This window comes from Triturus cristatus, chromosome 5_2 (assembly GCF_964204655.1).
Source record: "Triturus cristatus chromosome 5_2, aTriCri1.1, whole genome shotgun sequence".
In the NCBI taxonomy this organism is placed as follows: Eukaryota; Metazoa; Chordata; class Amphibia; order Caudata; family Salamandridae; genus Triturus; species Triturus cristatus.
Genome location: NC_140588.1, coordinates 566157654 through 566177235, shown reverse-complemented (window position 1 = coordinate 566177235; position 19582 = coordinate 566157654). Strand labels below are relative to the sequence as shown.

Here is a 19582-nt window from a genome sequence, read left to right as displayed (position 1 = left end):
CCAAAGGTATACAGGAGCATCTTTTACATTACACAGACACACATTTATTTTTTGTAAGCATAGGGAGATTAAGTGATTTGCCCAGAATCATAGGCTGTTGAGCAAGAATAGGTTTCCCAGCTCCACCGTCATCGGCTCTGGCTGTTGCGCCACATCCTTGCCCCTAGACAAGATATCAGAAAAAGAGGTTTCACAAAACATGCTTTTGGACACAATTGAAAAATCTGTGATCAAGTGGAGTATGGTCAGGTGCTGCCATGCCAGTAGGAGGCCAGCCACAGTTTTCCAAGAAGGTCTAGGGGACATTTGATATAAGTGATTTAAGAGGATATATACAGCTTTATTCTGTAGCAGCATCAAGAGTCAATTTGTTAGCATAGTTGGCTTATAAAGAAGATCTTTTTTCCAAAGCTTCAGAAATAGTTGCACAAGAAAGCATTTAATTTTGGTCTACGAAGGAAGTGAGGACAGATGGTAGGCATACTTCACAATATTTGTTATATTAGGCTTGTGGACTCAGCTCGTGGACTCCGCTCTAGGGACTGGAACATGTTAAACAAGCACTAGCGACTTTAATCAAGGAAAAATTCATTTTTCGTAAGTCACTGGTAAATTAAGTGATTTTGCCCAAGATCACATGATGTTGAGCCAATGCCAGGACTCGGACCCGGGTCCCCTGAACTAAAGTCAGCACCTATGGCAACTGTAAAGTAATTGTGATGTAAATACCAAAAATAATAATAAATGTGGCAGAACTTATATTAGCAAGACTGGATTTACTGTTTCTAAAAAAGTGATATATTTAAGAAGTACAACAATCAGAAACATAGAAGAAAGTCTACAGTGGCACATACAAACAGCAACTTTTAAGAAGGGCCAGAGTGGCACACAGACCCAACAACGTAAAAGAAGTAGAATAAAAGGGGAATAGCACAAGTGATATAGATGGACAGCAGTGGCACGTTCAACCAGCAACATTGAGGAAAGACCACAATGGCACATACTGCCAGTGACATATAAGAAGCACTATAATGCCACATATAGACTTTGTTAGAGGCATGCTCACAATGAAACGAAGTCACACAATTCAGTTTGATGAATTAAGTGGGAGCCTAAGAGAAGTAATGACACAGCTGATCAAGAAGTGCGTGAACGCTAGATAATGTCTCTGATATTTTTTATGGGTACCTTTTCCACACCAAAAACAACATTTTCTTTAAAAAGAACACATGACCAATAATTTGAAGCATTTACATATTTAACATTTGCTCATAATGCAAAACCTATTGCTCTTAGAGAGGAAATCCTTATTTCCAAGATGGCCTCTCGCTACACCAAAGAGTCCTTACCATGTACTGAAAACAATGCATCTAATGCACTACTATGGATGCGCTGTCTAGTAGGCTAAACGATACACTAAACTGTCAATAGAATGAGGAGTGACATGTTTACTCCGTTGGGGAACTGCAATTAAATGTTTTTATAACAGTGGTGAAAAATGCTCTGCCAGACAGGTGTGCTCAGAAGCCAGAGATAAAAAGATAGAGGTCATAGAGTGTGATCTCTAAATTATAAATTATGTAGGTAAATAAACGTCTCAACTCAAGTAATCGTGTGTTGTGTTCTAAATGCCACATGCAGCTGGACGCCTATCATAATTCCCTACAAACTGACAATGTTTGCTCGGGAATACAGGATTGTGCTAGTTACCAGATCGAGGGGAACCCGGTGAAATTATTGATGTCTCTAAGATTCTCCCTTTTAGAGAATCAAATGGTGCGGATGATAACACGCCAAGAAGGAAAGACAGATAGCTGGACTAACAGTTCTTGAATAGTTTGCAAGATTCCAGCCCCACTTGTCTGAATCCTGCCTTTGATCGCCTTCCTGGTACAGGTTCCTGCTAGGAATGTTTCCTCCCTGGAAAATGTGTATTTCCACACTCTCTTTATTGGGAGGGCTGCGGAAATCCATCCAGGCAGGCACAGCCTAGGCGTGCTGGAGATAAGACTCCAGACGCTGCCCGCCAAGCCCCCAGCAGCTCGAGTTGCAGCAGCAGCTCGAGCTGAGACACACGACGGCAGGGGGTGAAGCACTTTCAGCCTAACGTGGCGTTTCGCGCTGAAAGCAACAATGGAAGTTAAGTGGTGGGGTGGAGTGCGCGCCCACCCCGAGGGGATGCTGCGCCCCCCAGGGGGGCGCGTCCCACAGTTTGAAGACCTATGCCCTATGGTCTCTCTGCAGCTTCTACCATGGGTCAACTGTGACATTTGAGACTCAGTTTATCAGGCTATCAGTGCAAGCCCTTGATGTGTTTAGTCTTCTCCCAGCTGTTCCCTGTCCCCTCTCTTTCTTTTATTCATATTCTGTTACTTATCACTCTGAGGAAGATTGTACCACTTTTGGTCTTGCACCGAAAAGCATGCCAGCATCATTTGAAACTAAATGCAAACCAGAAGACCACATTACCCACATGTCTAACTGAGGGGGCCTGTTCCTAAGACCCTTAATCTACAAAAGAATTTAAAAATAGATTGTTTACTTCTTGATATACTTGTATGAAATTGCGCAGCCTAAAGAAAATAGGACAGTATTACGCCTAACATATACTAAATTGTGTGCAATAATACAGAAAATTATCTGTCACATTAGGATTTATATTTGAATTTATATTTTTTGCTTTTTGCCTTTTGGTCTGTCTTGTAGTAACAGTATTTTCTAACGGTGTTCTGTTTGAGTAAGGCTGAATGCATGAAGTATGAATGTTATATGCATGAGTGTATACATAATGTTTTAGTGTGAGTGGGTTGTCAGGTGGAGCATCTTCGAGATCATATATTTGTACAGTATCCAGTGTGAAAGTTGTGTTCTGTTAAGTCAAAGTGCCTTGTGATTAATAAGGCTATTCAAAATAGAGTGTTATAAAGTGCTAAAAATACAAATATATTTAAAAAGAAAATAACACTGAGTACATTGTTCCTTCTGGATATTTTGTGGCTTGTGATCATAATGTGGATATTACATTTTTGAAGAGTTATACCTATATAATGTGGTTGAGTTGGCAGATGTGTGTATTTTTGTAGTCTGTTTTCCTCTGGTCCTGCCACTATATATTGAATTTTCAGGGGCCCTCCTTTGTTCCTTATATAGTCTCTTATCATGCCCTTTGTCTATGTATAAGTGTTGCCACTTTCCAGCCACAGGCTGACCCGATGGCACTAGTTTGGTCGAGGTCCAGTGAGTACACAATATCTTTCATGCTCTATTCAAAATTACTGTGAATTCAAACTCATATGCACCTTGCTTTACCATTAATTTTACAGCGAAGGAGGATCTGGAGAGCGACACCAACACAGTGGGAAGATAGCGCCAATAGAGCATTCTATAGTCTTACAGTGTGTTTATACCATGGCATCCCAGTGGTACTCCAGCTCTAATGTGCATATTTACTCTACTGCACACTACATACAATCAAGGATAATCAGCAGGCCCAGTCATGGCCTATCACACAGAGATACTAGGGAGAGCTAGTAAGCAGTCTCTCGCCACTGGGACGCAGTTAACAGGCCTATACTCCACTGCTATAATCAGCTGCAATAATCTATTATAACTGTCATCGTCTGGTCATGGTGGTTGTTGCCACCCATAATAAAAGGAAAACCACTTTGGTGGCACTCCATATCTAGTATTAGGTAGTGTCTAGTACTCCATTATTGAGCAACTTACCACATCATGTAGGTCATTTCTCAGGAGACGCATGACATGGATCTTGTGCACATGAAAACATACCAGGTCAGTCTAAATTATAAAATAGGGGTAGGTTGTCACATGTACACAGTGCTGGGGACTTTGGGCCCTACAGTTGTAAAGGCCATTAGATTTGCCTTGGATTGGATCTATTGCACTACAGGAACTAACAGTCGGTTGCAGAGGATGAGTATAAGTGCTGAAGTGTGTGACTCACAAAAACATTTAAGGAACCACTTAGAAATTTACAAGAGGTGTCACAAAGATTTTGTTCTAAATCACAAGTTGCCAGTAGCATTTCAAAGGTAAATCAGCTGCTGTTATTGGCAAAGGTTTGTCATGCAGCAAATCTGGAGGACAAGGTGCATCTTTTAAAGATTTCTTGATCTTGAATCTTGAAGAACTTCAGCATCTTGAGGTCCTAGTGTGTATTAGACAGCTGCTGAAACACTGCCTTTCCAGGGGCAGCTCCTCCATGAGGGTGTAGGAGCGTCGCCCCACTTCTTTCTCACAGTGTGAGAAGCATAAACATAAAATGGTATTTTATATACCATTTTATGTTTCTGCTTCTCGTGCTGCAAGAAAGCAGAACAGTATGCCTGGATGGGGTTGGGCGGGTGGGCAGGTCGGGGAGGAGTGGCTTGTCCAATGCTGTGGGCCTAACTGTTTGGTCGGCCCTCTGGGGCCGACCAAACTAGTCATGCTCACTCGGCATCCAGCTTACATAGAAAAAATGGCCTCCCTACAGGCACCTGGCTGGGCGCCGTCCGTACCAATCACAAGGCTGCCATTTCAGCGTTGTGATTGGTCTAGGGGAGGGGATGGAGGATGCCTGCTTCCTGAGGCGGGACCTGGCCAGGAGCGGAGGCAGGGACCGGGTAAGTTACGTTTTTTAAATTTATTTTTAAACCCCCCCCATGTGAACACCCTTGCGCCCCGCCCACCCTCCCCCCACCCACGAGTCATGCGAGCTGCGACTGTGCTATTCTCTGGGCAACTCTCGATTTGTTTCAGAGAACATCTGGGGTAACTGTATTTCTATTGCTGACCTGAGTTAGTGAACATGCATTGTGCAGCAATTCATTGTCTTGTGAGAGGAAAACTAAATAGTCTACATTATTCGGAATCTATGAATCCTCACTCCAGGTGCAGTTATGACCGGCACCTGTATACCAAGCCTACTCTCCACCAATACACATGTGATGCATACTTTGGACAGAAAGAGGATGTATCTTGTAAATAAATGTGAACTGTAGGAAACATACCTGCATATTTAGTTTTCTTGTTTGGAAATTTTTCTTGAACTTTGCCAAAATCCAGTGAAATTCAAGAGTAAGTACTCAGAAATAGGAACCCTCCTTCCCCCAATCCCATCCTGTTTTTGAGCAGACGTGTTCATGTCATGAAGTGAAGGCTGTCCCTTACTCAACAATAAACCCTTCCATGACCAGAGATTGCTACGTCAGCCTGATCCTCTGTAAAGGGATGGAGTGTTCTGTTTTAGTAGGTACACATATTGAATGTGAATGGTGTCATGTCAGTCCATAGCTCCAAGTGAGATAGCAGCTAAATAGTGTGAACAGGTGTAATGTGACAAATTAATTCTCCTATCATTGCAGGCATGCAACTCCCGGTAACCACTGCCAGGCAGCAGATGGGCAAGCATTAGTCTCATCATAGGCAGATGACATGGTCACAACAGCACAAAGCACTGGCAAGAGCCAGCCCATGATGGGGAACATCGTCCAAAGATTGACAGGACTTCAGGGTGGTATTGCCTCAAAACATCGAAAATAATACTTTTAAAAATAAAATTTCTCAATTATTAATTCTAAAATAAAGGAGGTGTGGCCAACACAGTCAAGCTGGAAGACACGTCCTAAAGATGCTTTGGAGACCTCCTTGTTAATTCTGCAGATTCCAGCACTGTAGGTTCTGTGAACTGCCAGCAGTCAGCCGAATTTCCTGACGCTCACTTGGGGCGGCTTGGCTGGCGATTGCCCGATGACCTAGGGAGCTGCTGAAATGGTACCGGGTTGCGCCGCTTCCCTGATACTCAAAATGGTGGCTGCCCTTGGACTGGGACACTATAGCTGGTTTACTTCATCCTGGCAACGCCCTTGGGAGGACCGGCTACATTTCTAAGGCTTATCAAGGCTTGACATGAACTTCCTAAGTAGCATGCACATTTTTCATGTGTTTCACGCTTTTGCTTCATAGGCTTACTTGAGCTTCATATTACCTTATCTGCTCACCCACTAGCCTTACGGGTTGGTTTCCTTGATATTTACAGTGAGGCACCATACTGAAACACACTCACCTTTTGCATTGCCTCTATACCACATTTTCCAGTCTTGAAAAAGTCTCTGTGATGAAACACGTGTCGGCTCCCTGTCTTTTTAGATATTATATTTGCCATAAGGAATGTGCAACACTGTGGAAAGAATAAATTGCAAAAAATTCAACTACAACGTTGCTTCACTGCTTTATTGAATACATTTGTATGACTTTGGACTTCTTTGTGTGCTTTGGTATTTCTTTGACTATTAGTATGGCAAACTGGGGATCCTCCATTTATACCAGGAGAGCACCTATCTTACTTTGTTCTTAGATTTGTACATTTAATTCCCCTGAACTATTTTACAGCTTAGGATGTGCGGAAATGTTGGCATAGCCACCATCACCATATCCTGTATTGACTATGTCTTTCTCCCAGCATTAGACAATTCTGCCATGAAGGGAGCCTCCATGCTCCCCCGGGGTATATCAAACCATTCTCAACAACTTAATTGAGGAGGATCCCCAACCCCCCATAAACATCTTTAGTGGAGCCTTAACACATGGTCCCTTGTTGACGATGGACTGGTTGAATACCTGTCTGAGGAACTAAGCTCCTTCTTCGAGACTAACACGGGGACAGTTAAAAATGTTTGTACTCTTTAGGCAGGCAGTAAGCCGACAATCCGGGGAGTGGGAAAGATCTACCTTAAATGAAAGGAGAGAGATAGGCAACACAACATTGTAGACCTTGAGACCTGTATACTTGATAACGAAACTGGAATCGCTCTCAGTGCCACTGAGGCGTTGACCCGACAGTTTGACGTAGATAGAGCTGTACTGTGCCAACTGGTCTCTCGCATATATAAACATGCCAATAAGAGCAGTGTGCTTCTATATCAGCTGGCAACCAGAAACATTGGTTTGCAATTTATCCCTGCCGTGAATGTACCATCGGGGTCCTTAGTTACCACAGCTGATGAAATTGCAGCAGTATTTGCTACTTACTATGAGCAGCTCTTTGCATGCCAACCATGTACTCCTGCTGAAAGCGCTCAGCCATTGCTCGCAGACATACCCCTCTCTCATCTGGCATGGATCCAGCAAAAGTGTTAAGCTATTGTAGTAACCACAAAGGCAGTGGTTAGTAGTTTAAATCCTTTATTATCTCAAGATAAAAAGTACACATCCAAAAAGTAACCTCCAGCTTCTTCAACTGGCAACATCCACAGAGTCTTACAGTGATGTCATAGAATGACATCACCGAGTTCTACAACATTGAATAGAATCTCCACACATCTCCCCCCTTACAAAGCGTTTACAATAAAATAATCCAAGGACAGCAACTATACAGGTTAACATTCATAGTGATAACAAAATAATCACAAAAGATACAAAAATATAATCATTCAAAAGAATTTGGAACATCAATCTTGCACAAGTTTCCCATGCTCCATATTTTTCCATCAGCAAGAGTTACCACATAATTCATCACCTTTACCACTTTTTGAGGTTTGGAAAACTTACTCTCTCCTTTTTTAACCAAACCCATTCTTTTAGTGATCACCCAGTCACCCACTGCAATTTTTATATCCTTCACTCCCTTTCTCTTATTGTAATCATCTTTATTTCTTTCTTGAGACTCTCTAACTCTTTCTGCAATTCTTTCTCGATCTACCCACACCTGATCTTTCTTTTGTAACCATACAGGGGACTCTTTCGTTGCTGGTTCTCTCCCTTTTAAAGCCACAAAAGGGGATACACCTGTGACTGAGTGTGGAGTTACTCTATGTGCCCACACCATTTTATTTAACTCTTCTCTCCATCTCAATCCATTACTTAATGACAATTGAATATTGTCCATTATGATACGATTCACTCTCTCAACCAATCCGTTGGCTTGAGGCCTGAATACCGCCACCCTTTCATGCCTAATACCAAGATTAGAAAGAAACCTTGCCATCATCGTGGAAACAAGTTGCACTCCATTATCCGTAACTAAGCATTTAGGTATTCCCTCTTCCAAAAATGCATTCTTCAAAAAATCAATAACAACCTCAGATGTGATGTGCTCAACAGGCTTTATCATAAACCACTTGCTATGGTAATCAACTAGAACTATTAAAAATCTACTTCTCACACCTAGCCTGTTAATAGGACCCAAAAAATCCATTGCCACTTTCTCCCACGGCCTATTAGGAATTTCTCTTACCACCATATCCCACAGCACTTATATCTGAGTTTTGTAATTCAGCCAAACTTTTCTTCAAATTATTTAGATAAACTTCTCTTGAAATTAATGTAAACAAACTACCAGAGTCTGCTAATACTTTGACTTCCGTTTTTTCTAAGATAATGCCACAGTGAGGTTTCTCTAATTTGTCAGTACTTTCCATTTTTATGTTATTACAAGTAACTACACTAATAATTTCCTTACATTTGGATACATCACATTCATCAATGGAAAGCATTAATTCCTCTCTCACTTCCCCCAAATTTTCCACAATTTTTACACTGGAAGTCTGGCCTCTCGTTCTACACATTTTAGCCAGATGACCTTTTCTTCCACACGACCTACATGTTACGGTTCTAGCACCACATGCTAGACTAGTCGCAATGTGCCCAGGACACCCACACCTGAAACATATAATTTTTTTTCTAACAGTTCCGCTGAATGTATTAGAGGTATTAGGTACATTAGTAACTTTTTCATTTTTAAAGTTAGATGAATGTGAAGCTTCTGGCTTAGTCGCTTTTTTCAGACCTACTTCTTCCACATCAAGATTAACTACTTCCTTTTCCGAAGATTTTATACTCAATTTCCCAATGTCAATCTCTTTCATCCACACGTCAGTGTGTTCTAAGCTTCTAGCAATCTGCACTGCTTCATCCAAGGTAGGATCTAGAGACAGAAGCCTTTCTTTTATTTTCCTATTGTTGGTACATCTCACTATCTGGTCACGAATTAAAGATTCTGTCAACATTTGAAATTCACATGTTACAGCTAGTCCGCGTAACGACGCCACATAAGTCATTATATCCTCATCATGTGCTTGTACGCGACAAAAAAATTTATGTCTCTCAAAGACTACACTAAGTTTTGGGGTAAAATGTTTCTCCAGCATCTGTATTGACTTCTCATAAACATTTACAGGTTGACCATTACCTGTACCTAAAGAAATTTCAGGAAGATCATCATATATTCTTCTTCCCTCTGTCCCTAAATGATGTAGAAGAATAGCTTGTCTTCGTAATGGTCCATATTTATCACCACCAATGGCTAAAATATATGTATAAAAAATATTTTTCCATCGTTTCCATGGAATTGTCGGTTCACCAGGTATGGGTAAAAACGAAGGTGGAGCAGACATACCTTGATCAGACATTCCTGCAATTCAAAATACAAACAACAAGCTAACAAAACTAATTAAAAAAATAAACTATAAAAATCCCATCCTCGTCGCCATGAAAATGTAGTAACCACAAAGGCAGTGGTTAGTAGTTTAAATCCTTTATTATCTCAAGATAAAAAGTACACATCCAAAAAGTAACCTCCAGCTTCTTCAACTGGCAACATCCACAGAGTCTTACAGTGATGTCATAGAATGACATCACCGAGTTCTACAACATTGAATAGAATCTCCACACATATGCTTTGCTATGCTTGGGGTTTTATAGAGGCGCATGGTGACCCGAAGGCATCCCAGCACTGACAAAGAAAGAAAACTGCTCCGCTAAGGCCAGAAGTTTAGAAGATCAAATCTAGAAAAGCCAGGTCTTTAGAGATTTTGAAAAACTCAGCTAATTGTTCATGGACTGAACAGCCAAGGAGAGGGTGTTCCAGAGCTTACTCGCATTAAAGCAAAAAGACCTTCCTCCACCTCTAGATCTTTTAGTAGTGGGGACGGTGGCTAGATATGCATTGATTGATCTAAGAAGCATTTTGAGGATGTAGGGGGGAAACAATTGGCATAAAATGTGGGGACCATACACATAGAAGACACTGTGTACTGTGCACAAGGATTTAAACTCAATCCTTTGGTCAACAGGTAACCGGTGAAGATCAATCAAACTCTGTTTAGATGACTCATACATAGTTATCCCTAACACCAAGTATGCAGTAGCATTTTGCACCACTTGTAGTTGTTGAGTAACGGCCTTGGGAGCACCTATGTTAAGCGAGTTGCCGTAGTCCAGGCACGAGAGAATTGAAGCCTAGGCTACCAGCCTCCTCGTGGGCTGAGGGAATGGAGCAGAATCTTGTGCAACATACCCATGATTCCAAAGCAGGTAGTAGACAGTTAGACTAAGTTTCCATAGTAAATGTTTTTTCCAGCCACACCCCTAGACTTTTTACAGCAGTTGTGGGAGCCGGTGGAGGGCAGGGGCAGACCGTGTCAATCAAGGGTACTTCTGGGGTGGCGATTGCTCTTAAGGATCATGAGTTCTGTTTTCATACCATTCAACTTAAGACAGGATATGTTTATCCAGCTGGCTACCTGCTCCAGACAAGGTCACACGGTGGACGCTGAGGGATCCATGTCTGGTGCAAGTAAGAAAACCAGCTGGGTATCGTCTGCGTAAGAGATGATAGAAATCCCAAAGGGAGTTATGAAATCTGCCAAGAGTTGAAGGTACATGTTTAACAGCATAGGGCTGGGAGAAGGCACTTGCGGGACTCCACTGGTAATTGGAAAAGTGGCAGAGGCACAAGCCTTATCGAAGACCTGGAAGGATCTATCCATCCGGAAAGATCCAAGTCTGGTCAGAACTTTCCCTGCCACCTCGGCCTTACGCATCCTATCTAGGAGTGTAAGGTGATCAACGGCATTGAAAGCCGCGCTAGTATCAAGCAGAATGATAGTAACAGTGACCCCTTGATCAAATCTCCTTTTCGCATCTTCCACCACTGCTAGAAGAGGGGTTTCGGTGCTGTGTTTAGGTTGAAAACCGGTTTGCGTGTGGTGCAGGAATGATTTAGTCTCGAGGAATTCAGAAAGATGCCTGTTAACATTTTTTCTGCCACCTTACTTATACCAGGCAGTAGGGAAATGGGGCAAAAATTCCCTGGGCAAGTTGGGTCAAGGTTCGGCATTTTTAAAATGGATTTAACCATGGTGTGCTTACATGGTTGAGGCACCAGACCCTTCTCCAGGCAGAGGTGAACCAAAGCAGGAAAGATAAGATAGTATCTGCTCCAAGAGCAGGAATTCTCAGAGGTGCAGGGTCAAGAGGGGACCCGGATTTGATTTTGCTAAACAACGCAGCAAGCATATCCATGGAGTGGGGGGGGGGGGCCTAGAGGAACCATTCACTGAAGACGGGATCCAAACGGCCATCCGCGACTTGAAATCCAGGAAAACTCCGGGCCCAGATGGATTCTCCCTAGACTATTATTCTAAACTCCACAACATTGTAGCACATCATTTGTTCTGGTTCTTAATCAGAGGCTGTATAAAGGAGGTCCTTCTCCCTAGAGCTTGATCTGGCAACTATTGTTGTCATCCCCAAGACAGACCAACTATTGACGGATTGCGAGTCCTTCGCCCTATCTCCTTGATTAACCCTTACACCAAAATGTATGGTGAGATCCTGGCGACCATGCTCTAGACAGTCATCAGCACTCTGGTGCACCCAGATCAATGTGGCTTTTTGCCTGGCTGCAGCACTTGACACTGTATTCCGCATTTGCACGTCACCCTCACTTGCATCGGTGAAATCAGAGTATGTGTCCTTACTACTAGTCGATTTTGAAAAACCATTCAACACAGTCAACTGGGATTATCTAAGAGAAGTGCTTTGCTGGATGGGATTTAGGGTCCATTTTTGGGGTATGATATTTCTTCTATACTCCCATCCAGTGACGCATGATTACCAGGGTGTTAGCCCATGTGTTTCTGATTGGGTGTGGTACCCGACAAGTCTGTCCCCTCTCCTCACTCGTCTTCTCTTTAGCCATTGAGCCCTTGGCACGTTTGATTCGATGCGAGGTACAGATGAGGGGATGGCAGTGGGTGGGGTGTCTGAAAACAGAATTGCATTATATGTGGATGATGTCCTTCTATATCTCGCACATCCAGCAGTTTAGGGCCAGCGTGCCCTTGAGCTTATCTATCTATTTGAGGAGGCCTCTAGTCTTCGCCTAAACTAGGAGAAATCTCTTCTTTTTCCATTACAAAGGGACAGCTCATCAAGCAAATGGCAGGTGGGGATCCCCATACTTCGCTTCAACTTTAAATATTATAGGATGCACATCACGACTCTGCCCGATCTCGCTCCTGCTCTTCACTTGACACCCCTCTTGAAGGGAACTCTGTCCAACCTGGTGGTGTGGCAAAATCGTCCTCTTCATCTTGTGGGTAGAGTTGGACTAATAAATATTATGATACTGCCAAGATTCCTGTACATCCTACAAAACATCCCACTCCACATTCCCAATATTTGGTTCAATGAGGTAGCAGCAATGTTTCAATCCTTCCTTTGGCCCGGCCACTCTTCTTGGATCACCCAGAGTAAATGTTGCAGGTCGGTTTACGATGGCGGGGTTAGGGTGGTGAACATCCGCCTCTATTAACGGGCATTCCACCTACTAATTATAAATGACTGGCTAACGGGCCGTTGGAACGGTCTGGCGTACCAGCTGTAACTAAGCGGCCTGGGCTTCGATGGGATGATGAACTTTCCAAATGGCCGACTACTTCCCCTCACTCTTCCAGAGGTAACCAGAGTGATATTTTTGATTTGGAGAGGGGATCTGTGCTTCACGAGCTGGGATGGATGGCCAATGTGTGGCACAGATCCACCATGTACTCCTTTGCCGATCTTCAAACCCAGTTTTCTCTCTCTTACCCAATTCCATAAATACTAACAAGTGTGTCACACCCTAGGATGTTATGGCGAATACCTACAAGAACTCCTTGCATTCAGCCCCTTGGAGACTAGGTTATTGATGGGGAAACTGGAATGATAGGGTACTTCCCATCTATATCGTGCCCTTATAGGTTACACCTCAGTGACACTGGGTTTGCTTCAACAGAAATGGGAGGGATGGATTGGGGAACTGGAGGAGGTTGAGTGGCGGGAAGCGTATATGGCTCCTAGAGAACTAGTGATTTCAGCCCAACTGTGTTTGATCCAGTTGCCCTACTTACACCAGACCTACTTGACTCCCCAATTACTGGGTTATGCAGGTATCCTTTTAGACTCCAGATGTGCCCACTGTCAATCTCCGATTGCAGAGTTCTTTCACATGGTTTGGCAATACCTGTAGATTACTCGTTGTTGGCCCTGGATTAGCTCTACCCTCTTGGCCATCTTTGATACCTTAATCCAACTGACCCCAAAGGTGGCACTGCTGGGTATGTTGGATGACTTTGGGGAATCTTGGGTCGATAGGACTCTGGTGGGACTGGCAGCCCGGCCAAATGAGAAATAGTGCAATCTTGGAAACATCCAACCTGCCAAAGTTGAAGCAATGGCATTCTTGAATGGATTGCTGTGCTAAACAGGAGGAGGTGATCTATATTGCCCAGGGATGTCTGGAGAAATTCTCAAACATTTTGGGTTAATGCTGTTGCCATTATGGGTTGTCCTCATCGTTGGATTATTTGCCTTCTAATGTGGCTTGATGTTCGGTGGGCGGTGGGTGGGATAGGGGGGTACTGAGATCGAAGATATGGAGCTTTATTTTGGTTCATGATGCCCTGATTTATTTGTATTTCATTTGTCAATACCAAATAAAATCTGTTTATACAAAAAAAATACTTTGAAAAGGAACACTTGCTAAAGTGTTTCTTCCCAAAATATTATAAACTTAGGACAAGGATAAAGGAGATAAGGTTGTAGGGTAAAAAGAGTAGGGTTAAGGGTTTAGTGGTTATGTGTGATGTTAATGTGTTAGGTTTTTGGATTAAGGGTGTAGGATGTGTGTTGGGATTAAGGGCATGGGTTCAGTCGTATGGGATTAGGGGTTTAGGTTTAAAGGTGTAGGGATAAGGGTTTGAGATATATGGTTAGTGGTTAAGAGTACAGAAGTTAAGGGTATGGGTTCAGGGGTTAGGGCTTTAGGGTATACGTGTTATGGGTAAGAGGTTATGGGTTAGGCATACAGGGTTAAGCTTATGGGGTATAGAAAATAAGGATATGGGGGTTAAGGGTTTAGGGAGAAGGGCTTACCATCTGTAGAGGTTAACAATATAGTTAAGTATACATGGGTTAAGTTATAGGGCTCTTGTTAACATTAAATAGTTAAGGATACAGGGATACAGTTTATGGGTCTGGGGCTATAGGGTAAGGGATATTAGTTACGTGTTAACCTTTATGATTACATTTGTTTAGTTTTAATTGAAGGTGTGTTGATGATTGCTACAGTTAACCTAAGTCTATCTGTTAAAAAAACAAAAACGAAGTGTTACTTTCCACAGTAAAACTGTATTTAATTATTTTCAGTGGAACCCCCTATACATTTGAAGGGATGCAAGAATTGTTAAAAATGAACTGATGCAATTTCTAAGTAAATAAAAATGGAATGAGAAAGGTACGACCATCAGGGCATGTTGGTACAAAAGTAGGTCCTTGCTTCTGAAAGGGTTTACCATATTATAATATCTAAGATGACCACCTTTTTAAAGATATCTGCTGCCTTAGGAGTAAGCAGGGCCCATCAGAGGGAACTGCAGGGAGAGAGGAACCTCTGAGGATGCAGTGAACAAGCTGGAAGGGATGGGACACAATGGTTTGCAGGAGTCCCAAAACAAAAAGTAATATAGATCACAGTGCTAAGGAATGAAAATTGTAACATAGTGATGCGTCCGAGTGCGTCTGTATGATTCTGTCTTCCTTGTATTTTGCAGGGAACCCCAACCCTCGTGTGCGCCTTAAAGAAAATCGGAGGGCGGACTGCCAGGTGAAGGAGAACTGGACCAGTTGCGCACATGAGAAAGACCTGACCGGCGCCTATGAAAGAGGAAGATTTTACTAACATTAGCTCCCAGGCATCCTGGTGTCCCTAAGCGAACACTTTGGGCTGCTGGAAGTTAATCCCAGAAGGTGGTCCCAGCTCTAGAACAGAGTAAGAAGAGTGCTGGCCAGAGAGGTGCTGCCTTGAAATCACCTTCCTCATAAGATTCAGAACCTTGATAGGGATTTGGAACCCAGTAAAGACTTACTTATTGAAGGGGCTGCTTAGCTTGAACTACTTTTTTGTGTTTGATGTAATTGTTTAGCTCCCCTGCCTGTCCTCTTTCCTTTTGTTTGCATATACTTTGGGTTATATATTTTCTGTCACCCAGTGTCTCAGGGAGTGTCTCTGAGGCAAAAATGTGGCTGCAATGGCACTTTATGAAATGTAATAAACAAACACATCCTTTGACTTCCTGATGATCCAAAGCTATAATACATACCTGAGAAAACCTATTAAGACCAATGCCATATTAAACAGAGAAGGCTTAAACATGGGCACTACATTATTTGTCTGCTATGGGCATCCTATTTGAAGAGCTCCCTTCAACAATATCAATCACCCCATAGTCTCCGTGCTACTTAAGTATCACATTACAGATGACAACATATCAAACTTCAGCACAGTCAGTACAACATCTGGCATGGGATAACTGTCCTGTTTCGGTCAGCTGGCACATACTAGGCGTGGGGCTGAAAAAGCTGACGGGAAACTGTGAGTCAAACTTTCCTTCACAAGTATAACATTGGATTCCAACATGCCAATTTCCTGTAAATGCAGCCTCCACCCCACCAACTGAGGGTATTTATAACATAGAATGTGTCTTCTGCAAAGCACACATTCAGCCAACGGGTGTCTTGGTACTTGGTACTGAACCATCACACCCAGCCTACCGATCTCAGGAACATGTCGAAGAGATGACAAGTCAGTATCTGGGCAACCATGTGGAAATTAGATTGTAGATGTCAGAGAAACTATTAAAAAGGGAACCCCATTCCCAGCTGGCAGGAATACATTTCATGGGTCATTTTACAATAGAGTGGCTACCTCACTCCAAGCTTTGCCACACACTTCAGTGTGGACATCTGGTGCAGAGTTGAACGGTGCACCCTATTACAGCAAATGTTCTTTTTCGAGTGCAGGAACGAGAACACACCTCAACAACACACTAGTTAAAGGTGGACTGGCTGTTGAAGCAGCTGGTCTGCCTTTCGCCTTGCAGGCAGCAACCCGGTCTGTGTTTGAGAGAGAGACATTTAGCACGTTATGTATTACAGAAGGGGCTGTGGAAGTGTCTGTGGCCCATTCAGCAATACTAAAGTGCTCCACGGATGCAAAAAAGCAAGGGCACATGCCCTTCTCGCCTCACGGCAATTTCTACAGTATGACTCAAAATGTGCTAAGTGTGTGCTTCCTGGCCCACTGAACCACTCCAAGGCTACATTCTGGGAATACCTTCAATCTGCCATCTAAATCTAGCCCCCCTACTCTTGCCAAAGATTATGTATGGATATGGAATTTCAATACCTCAAACCTAAACAAAAGGCAGTGGAATGCTGTACATGGTCAAAGGCAAGCCTAAAGTGGGTGAGTAATAGGAGAGAACGCTGAGTTGTGGACGGTTAGTGGATTGTGATGTTGTTTTCTTTAAAGAGATGAGTCTTCAACTCTTTTCTATATTGGAGAAGCATTGGTGCAGTCCTGATGGATACAGGGACGTTGTTCCAGATCCTGGACACATAGATGGAAAACACCTGTGTCTTGTTTTTTCTTTTTTAACATTTCTTAGTCTGCAGTCTGATGATGTCCTGGGTGTGTCCATCGTGCCCATGACATAATAGGTTCACCTTAGATCTCAAAAGCTGTCACTGTTTCCACTGCTTACAAGAATCATCATTTTACACTAATAAACTGCCCATTGACACTAAGGAATGAGGTTGGACAGTGGCAGCGCTAGATCCCTATTGTGCATTTTGGGTTATTCCACCCTGCCTGCAGTTCCAGGAACCAAGATAACTACAACATTCTAAAAGCTATAGTACTCTCCAGAGGAATTACATCTAAATAGCAAAAGCAAAACAGATTAAGGCTCACAGATCTCTTTAAAATAGTAATCACAGGCTTTGATTACAAATATTGACAAGGGGCACCCTACTTAGCATGACAGTAAAACAAGGTCTCTGCCCCCAGTATGCTCAGGTTAAAGGCTTGCGGCAAGCCTTGCTGAAGGGTATTTGCTGAGCCACCTGGAAATGTCTGGGTTGACTGTTCTTGCATCAGTAGTTCAATTCTGAGTGACTGCTCCTATAAGATGTTCAGTCAATAGCACAAATGAAGGCGGATACACAGTGAGCTGAGGTGTTAAAATGAACACCATCACATGGCGAGCTTCCTGCACAAATCACCACAGGCAGACTGCATTCTTATGCGGGACAGCAGTGACGTAAACAGAGTTGCCTTTGCTTGTGTCTTCATATTATTTAGTATAAAAATCTAGCATTGTTTTGAAGGTAGGAGGAGCTGATAGCACTCTCTTTAATAAGTGTAGAACATTTCAGGCACATGCTTTGAAGATCTAAAAGTCGTTTATTTGTCAAATGTGGTTTTCTTTTCTTTATGCATCAGGTCGTCCTGAATACAGTCTAGCATGTAGTGTCTTCATTGATAAAAGGGCATGGCACTGACACCACATCGGAGAGTTTGGGGCTGATCTTTCTGTGCCCCAGCCCCATCTTCCTGGAACTCCCTTCCTCTCTTCATTAGAACCACCTGCTTTTCAGGATATACCTCAAGACCTGGCTTTTCTCCATCTAGCCCCCCCTCCCCCCTAATCTTGGGGTGCCGGCAGATGCAGTTTGTTTGGCCTCTGTGTCCAGCGCTGGGAAGCCCCGTTGTTGTGGCAGCTATGCGCCTTATAAGCCTCATAACATCTTCATGCCGTACAAACAGATACAGTAAGAAACACACAAAAAGGCCACATTCCCCTTCTTCACAGAGAGAATAGAAAACACATGTTTCATGTGAGAAAGACCATCCAACACAAGAACTGTGAATCCAAATACTAAACTGCTACCCACACTTCAATAAAAATGACTACCTCAAGGCATTTATTTGCCAAATGTGGTGATTTTGGATCTTCAAACCATACACATTTACACTTCCATTGTAATGTGATATCAGCCCCTTCTACTTGGAATAGTGGGCTGGTTGGTCACTTCCTGCAAAGCTACTAGCACCTCCTTAATTTGCCGTCACCTTAAATGGTATTAAAGGCAGCTCCAGCCTAAGCATTGTCAACACAACCAGCATCTTGTGCTTGCACCATCTTAGTACCTTTCATCTGGATTGTCTCAAATTATCATACTCAAGAAGCATACAGTGGCCACAAAGCACACACTTTTGTGGTATTAAATCTCCCACTTTACAAACAGTAATTCTCCTGTCTCTTCACACTCATAATGTGTCAGTCATTGCTGTATTGTTTTGCAGATCTGAGTGTCATTGGCAGCAAGCAAGCTTACTGTTGTGACGCAGGCATGTGTGAGATGTCAGGAGGGTTCCCTTGGAGTTGTATACACTGTGGGGATTATATGAGTGCCTGTTGTTGCACTCTTTGTTCTAGAACATCTTTTCATGTCATGCAATAAAGGTTTCAAAGCTACCACTGCGTTGTTCATGTATTTGTTCATCTTATAAGAGTGGTGGGCGCTCACAGGAATGGTGTTTATGTGCAAGATCACCTGACAGAAGGGGAAGGGAATAAAGGAGCTTATCATTAACTTTCACTGTCTCACTTGTACCACTAGAACCTATGTCTGCTTGTTTCTTTATACTGGTTACTATAAAAAGCCTGGTTACAGGAGACTGTACATAATATGGGCATGTCTCAGATAATAGGTGGGCTTGACTGTTCAGTCATGATATGCTAGTGTTACTCACTGCTTGTTGCTTAGGTTCTATGTCTTCCTTGTTGAAAAGACCTGAGTATGAGAACCACCCAATGTATCAATATCAACACACAGATCATGCGTTATTAGAGACGGTGCTCTCCTCCCAATTCCGCTAAGAGTGCCAGGATTATGTAGGAATGACAGCTAAGTCTGCATGTCACCAAGATGTCAAATTCGCTAGACAATGGAGTACAGCTCTGTGTTCTTCGGAGGGGACCTCGACTCACAGAAGTTGTAAGTGGCACCATGCCTACACGTCTGCAGATCCTTGGTACAGCTCAAGAATTTGTGTATGTCCATTGCGAACCAAGCATTCCATTGAAGAAATACAAGGACTTAATCAAAGTGTATTTATTGGAATCCACTGCGGTTTCTCAGAGGACAGAAAGAAAGCAAATTTGCTGCATTGTTTATGGGCTGATGATTCACATTAATGTAGATAGAAACCCATGCCTGTTGGGCTGATGAGAATGTTATGCTTCTCTTGCCTCGAAGTTGTTTAGCACTCTGCAATCTGCCACGAGGTGCTTTTTGCCATTACGATACGGTGCTTAAATTAAACAGGGGAGGCGCTTATAGCCATTGATGATTGCAGTCCATTACTGAAGACAGGAGGCAGGCAGGTTAAGTATAATTCACTTAGCCAGTT

General features: G+C 42.9%; 1 protein-coding gene across 1 annotated transcript in view; it reads left to right on the top strand.

The window, feature by feature from the left end:
• GPR119 (G protein-coupled receptor 119) overlaps positions 1 to 18576 on the top strand; it is a 66943-nt gene extending 48367 nt beyond the window's left edge. Inside the window, exon 2 of the mRNA XM_085606644.1 lies at positions 14877 to 18576. Coding sequence (XP_085462770.1) covers positions 14877 to 14904 — 28 coding nt within the window. The 3' untranslated portion in view covers positions 14905 to 18576. The remainder of the gene's footprint in view (positions 1 to 14876) is intronic.
• Positions 18577 to 19582: the final 1006 nt, after the last annotated feature.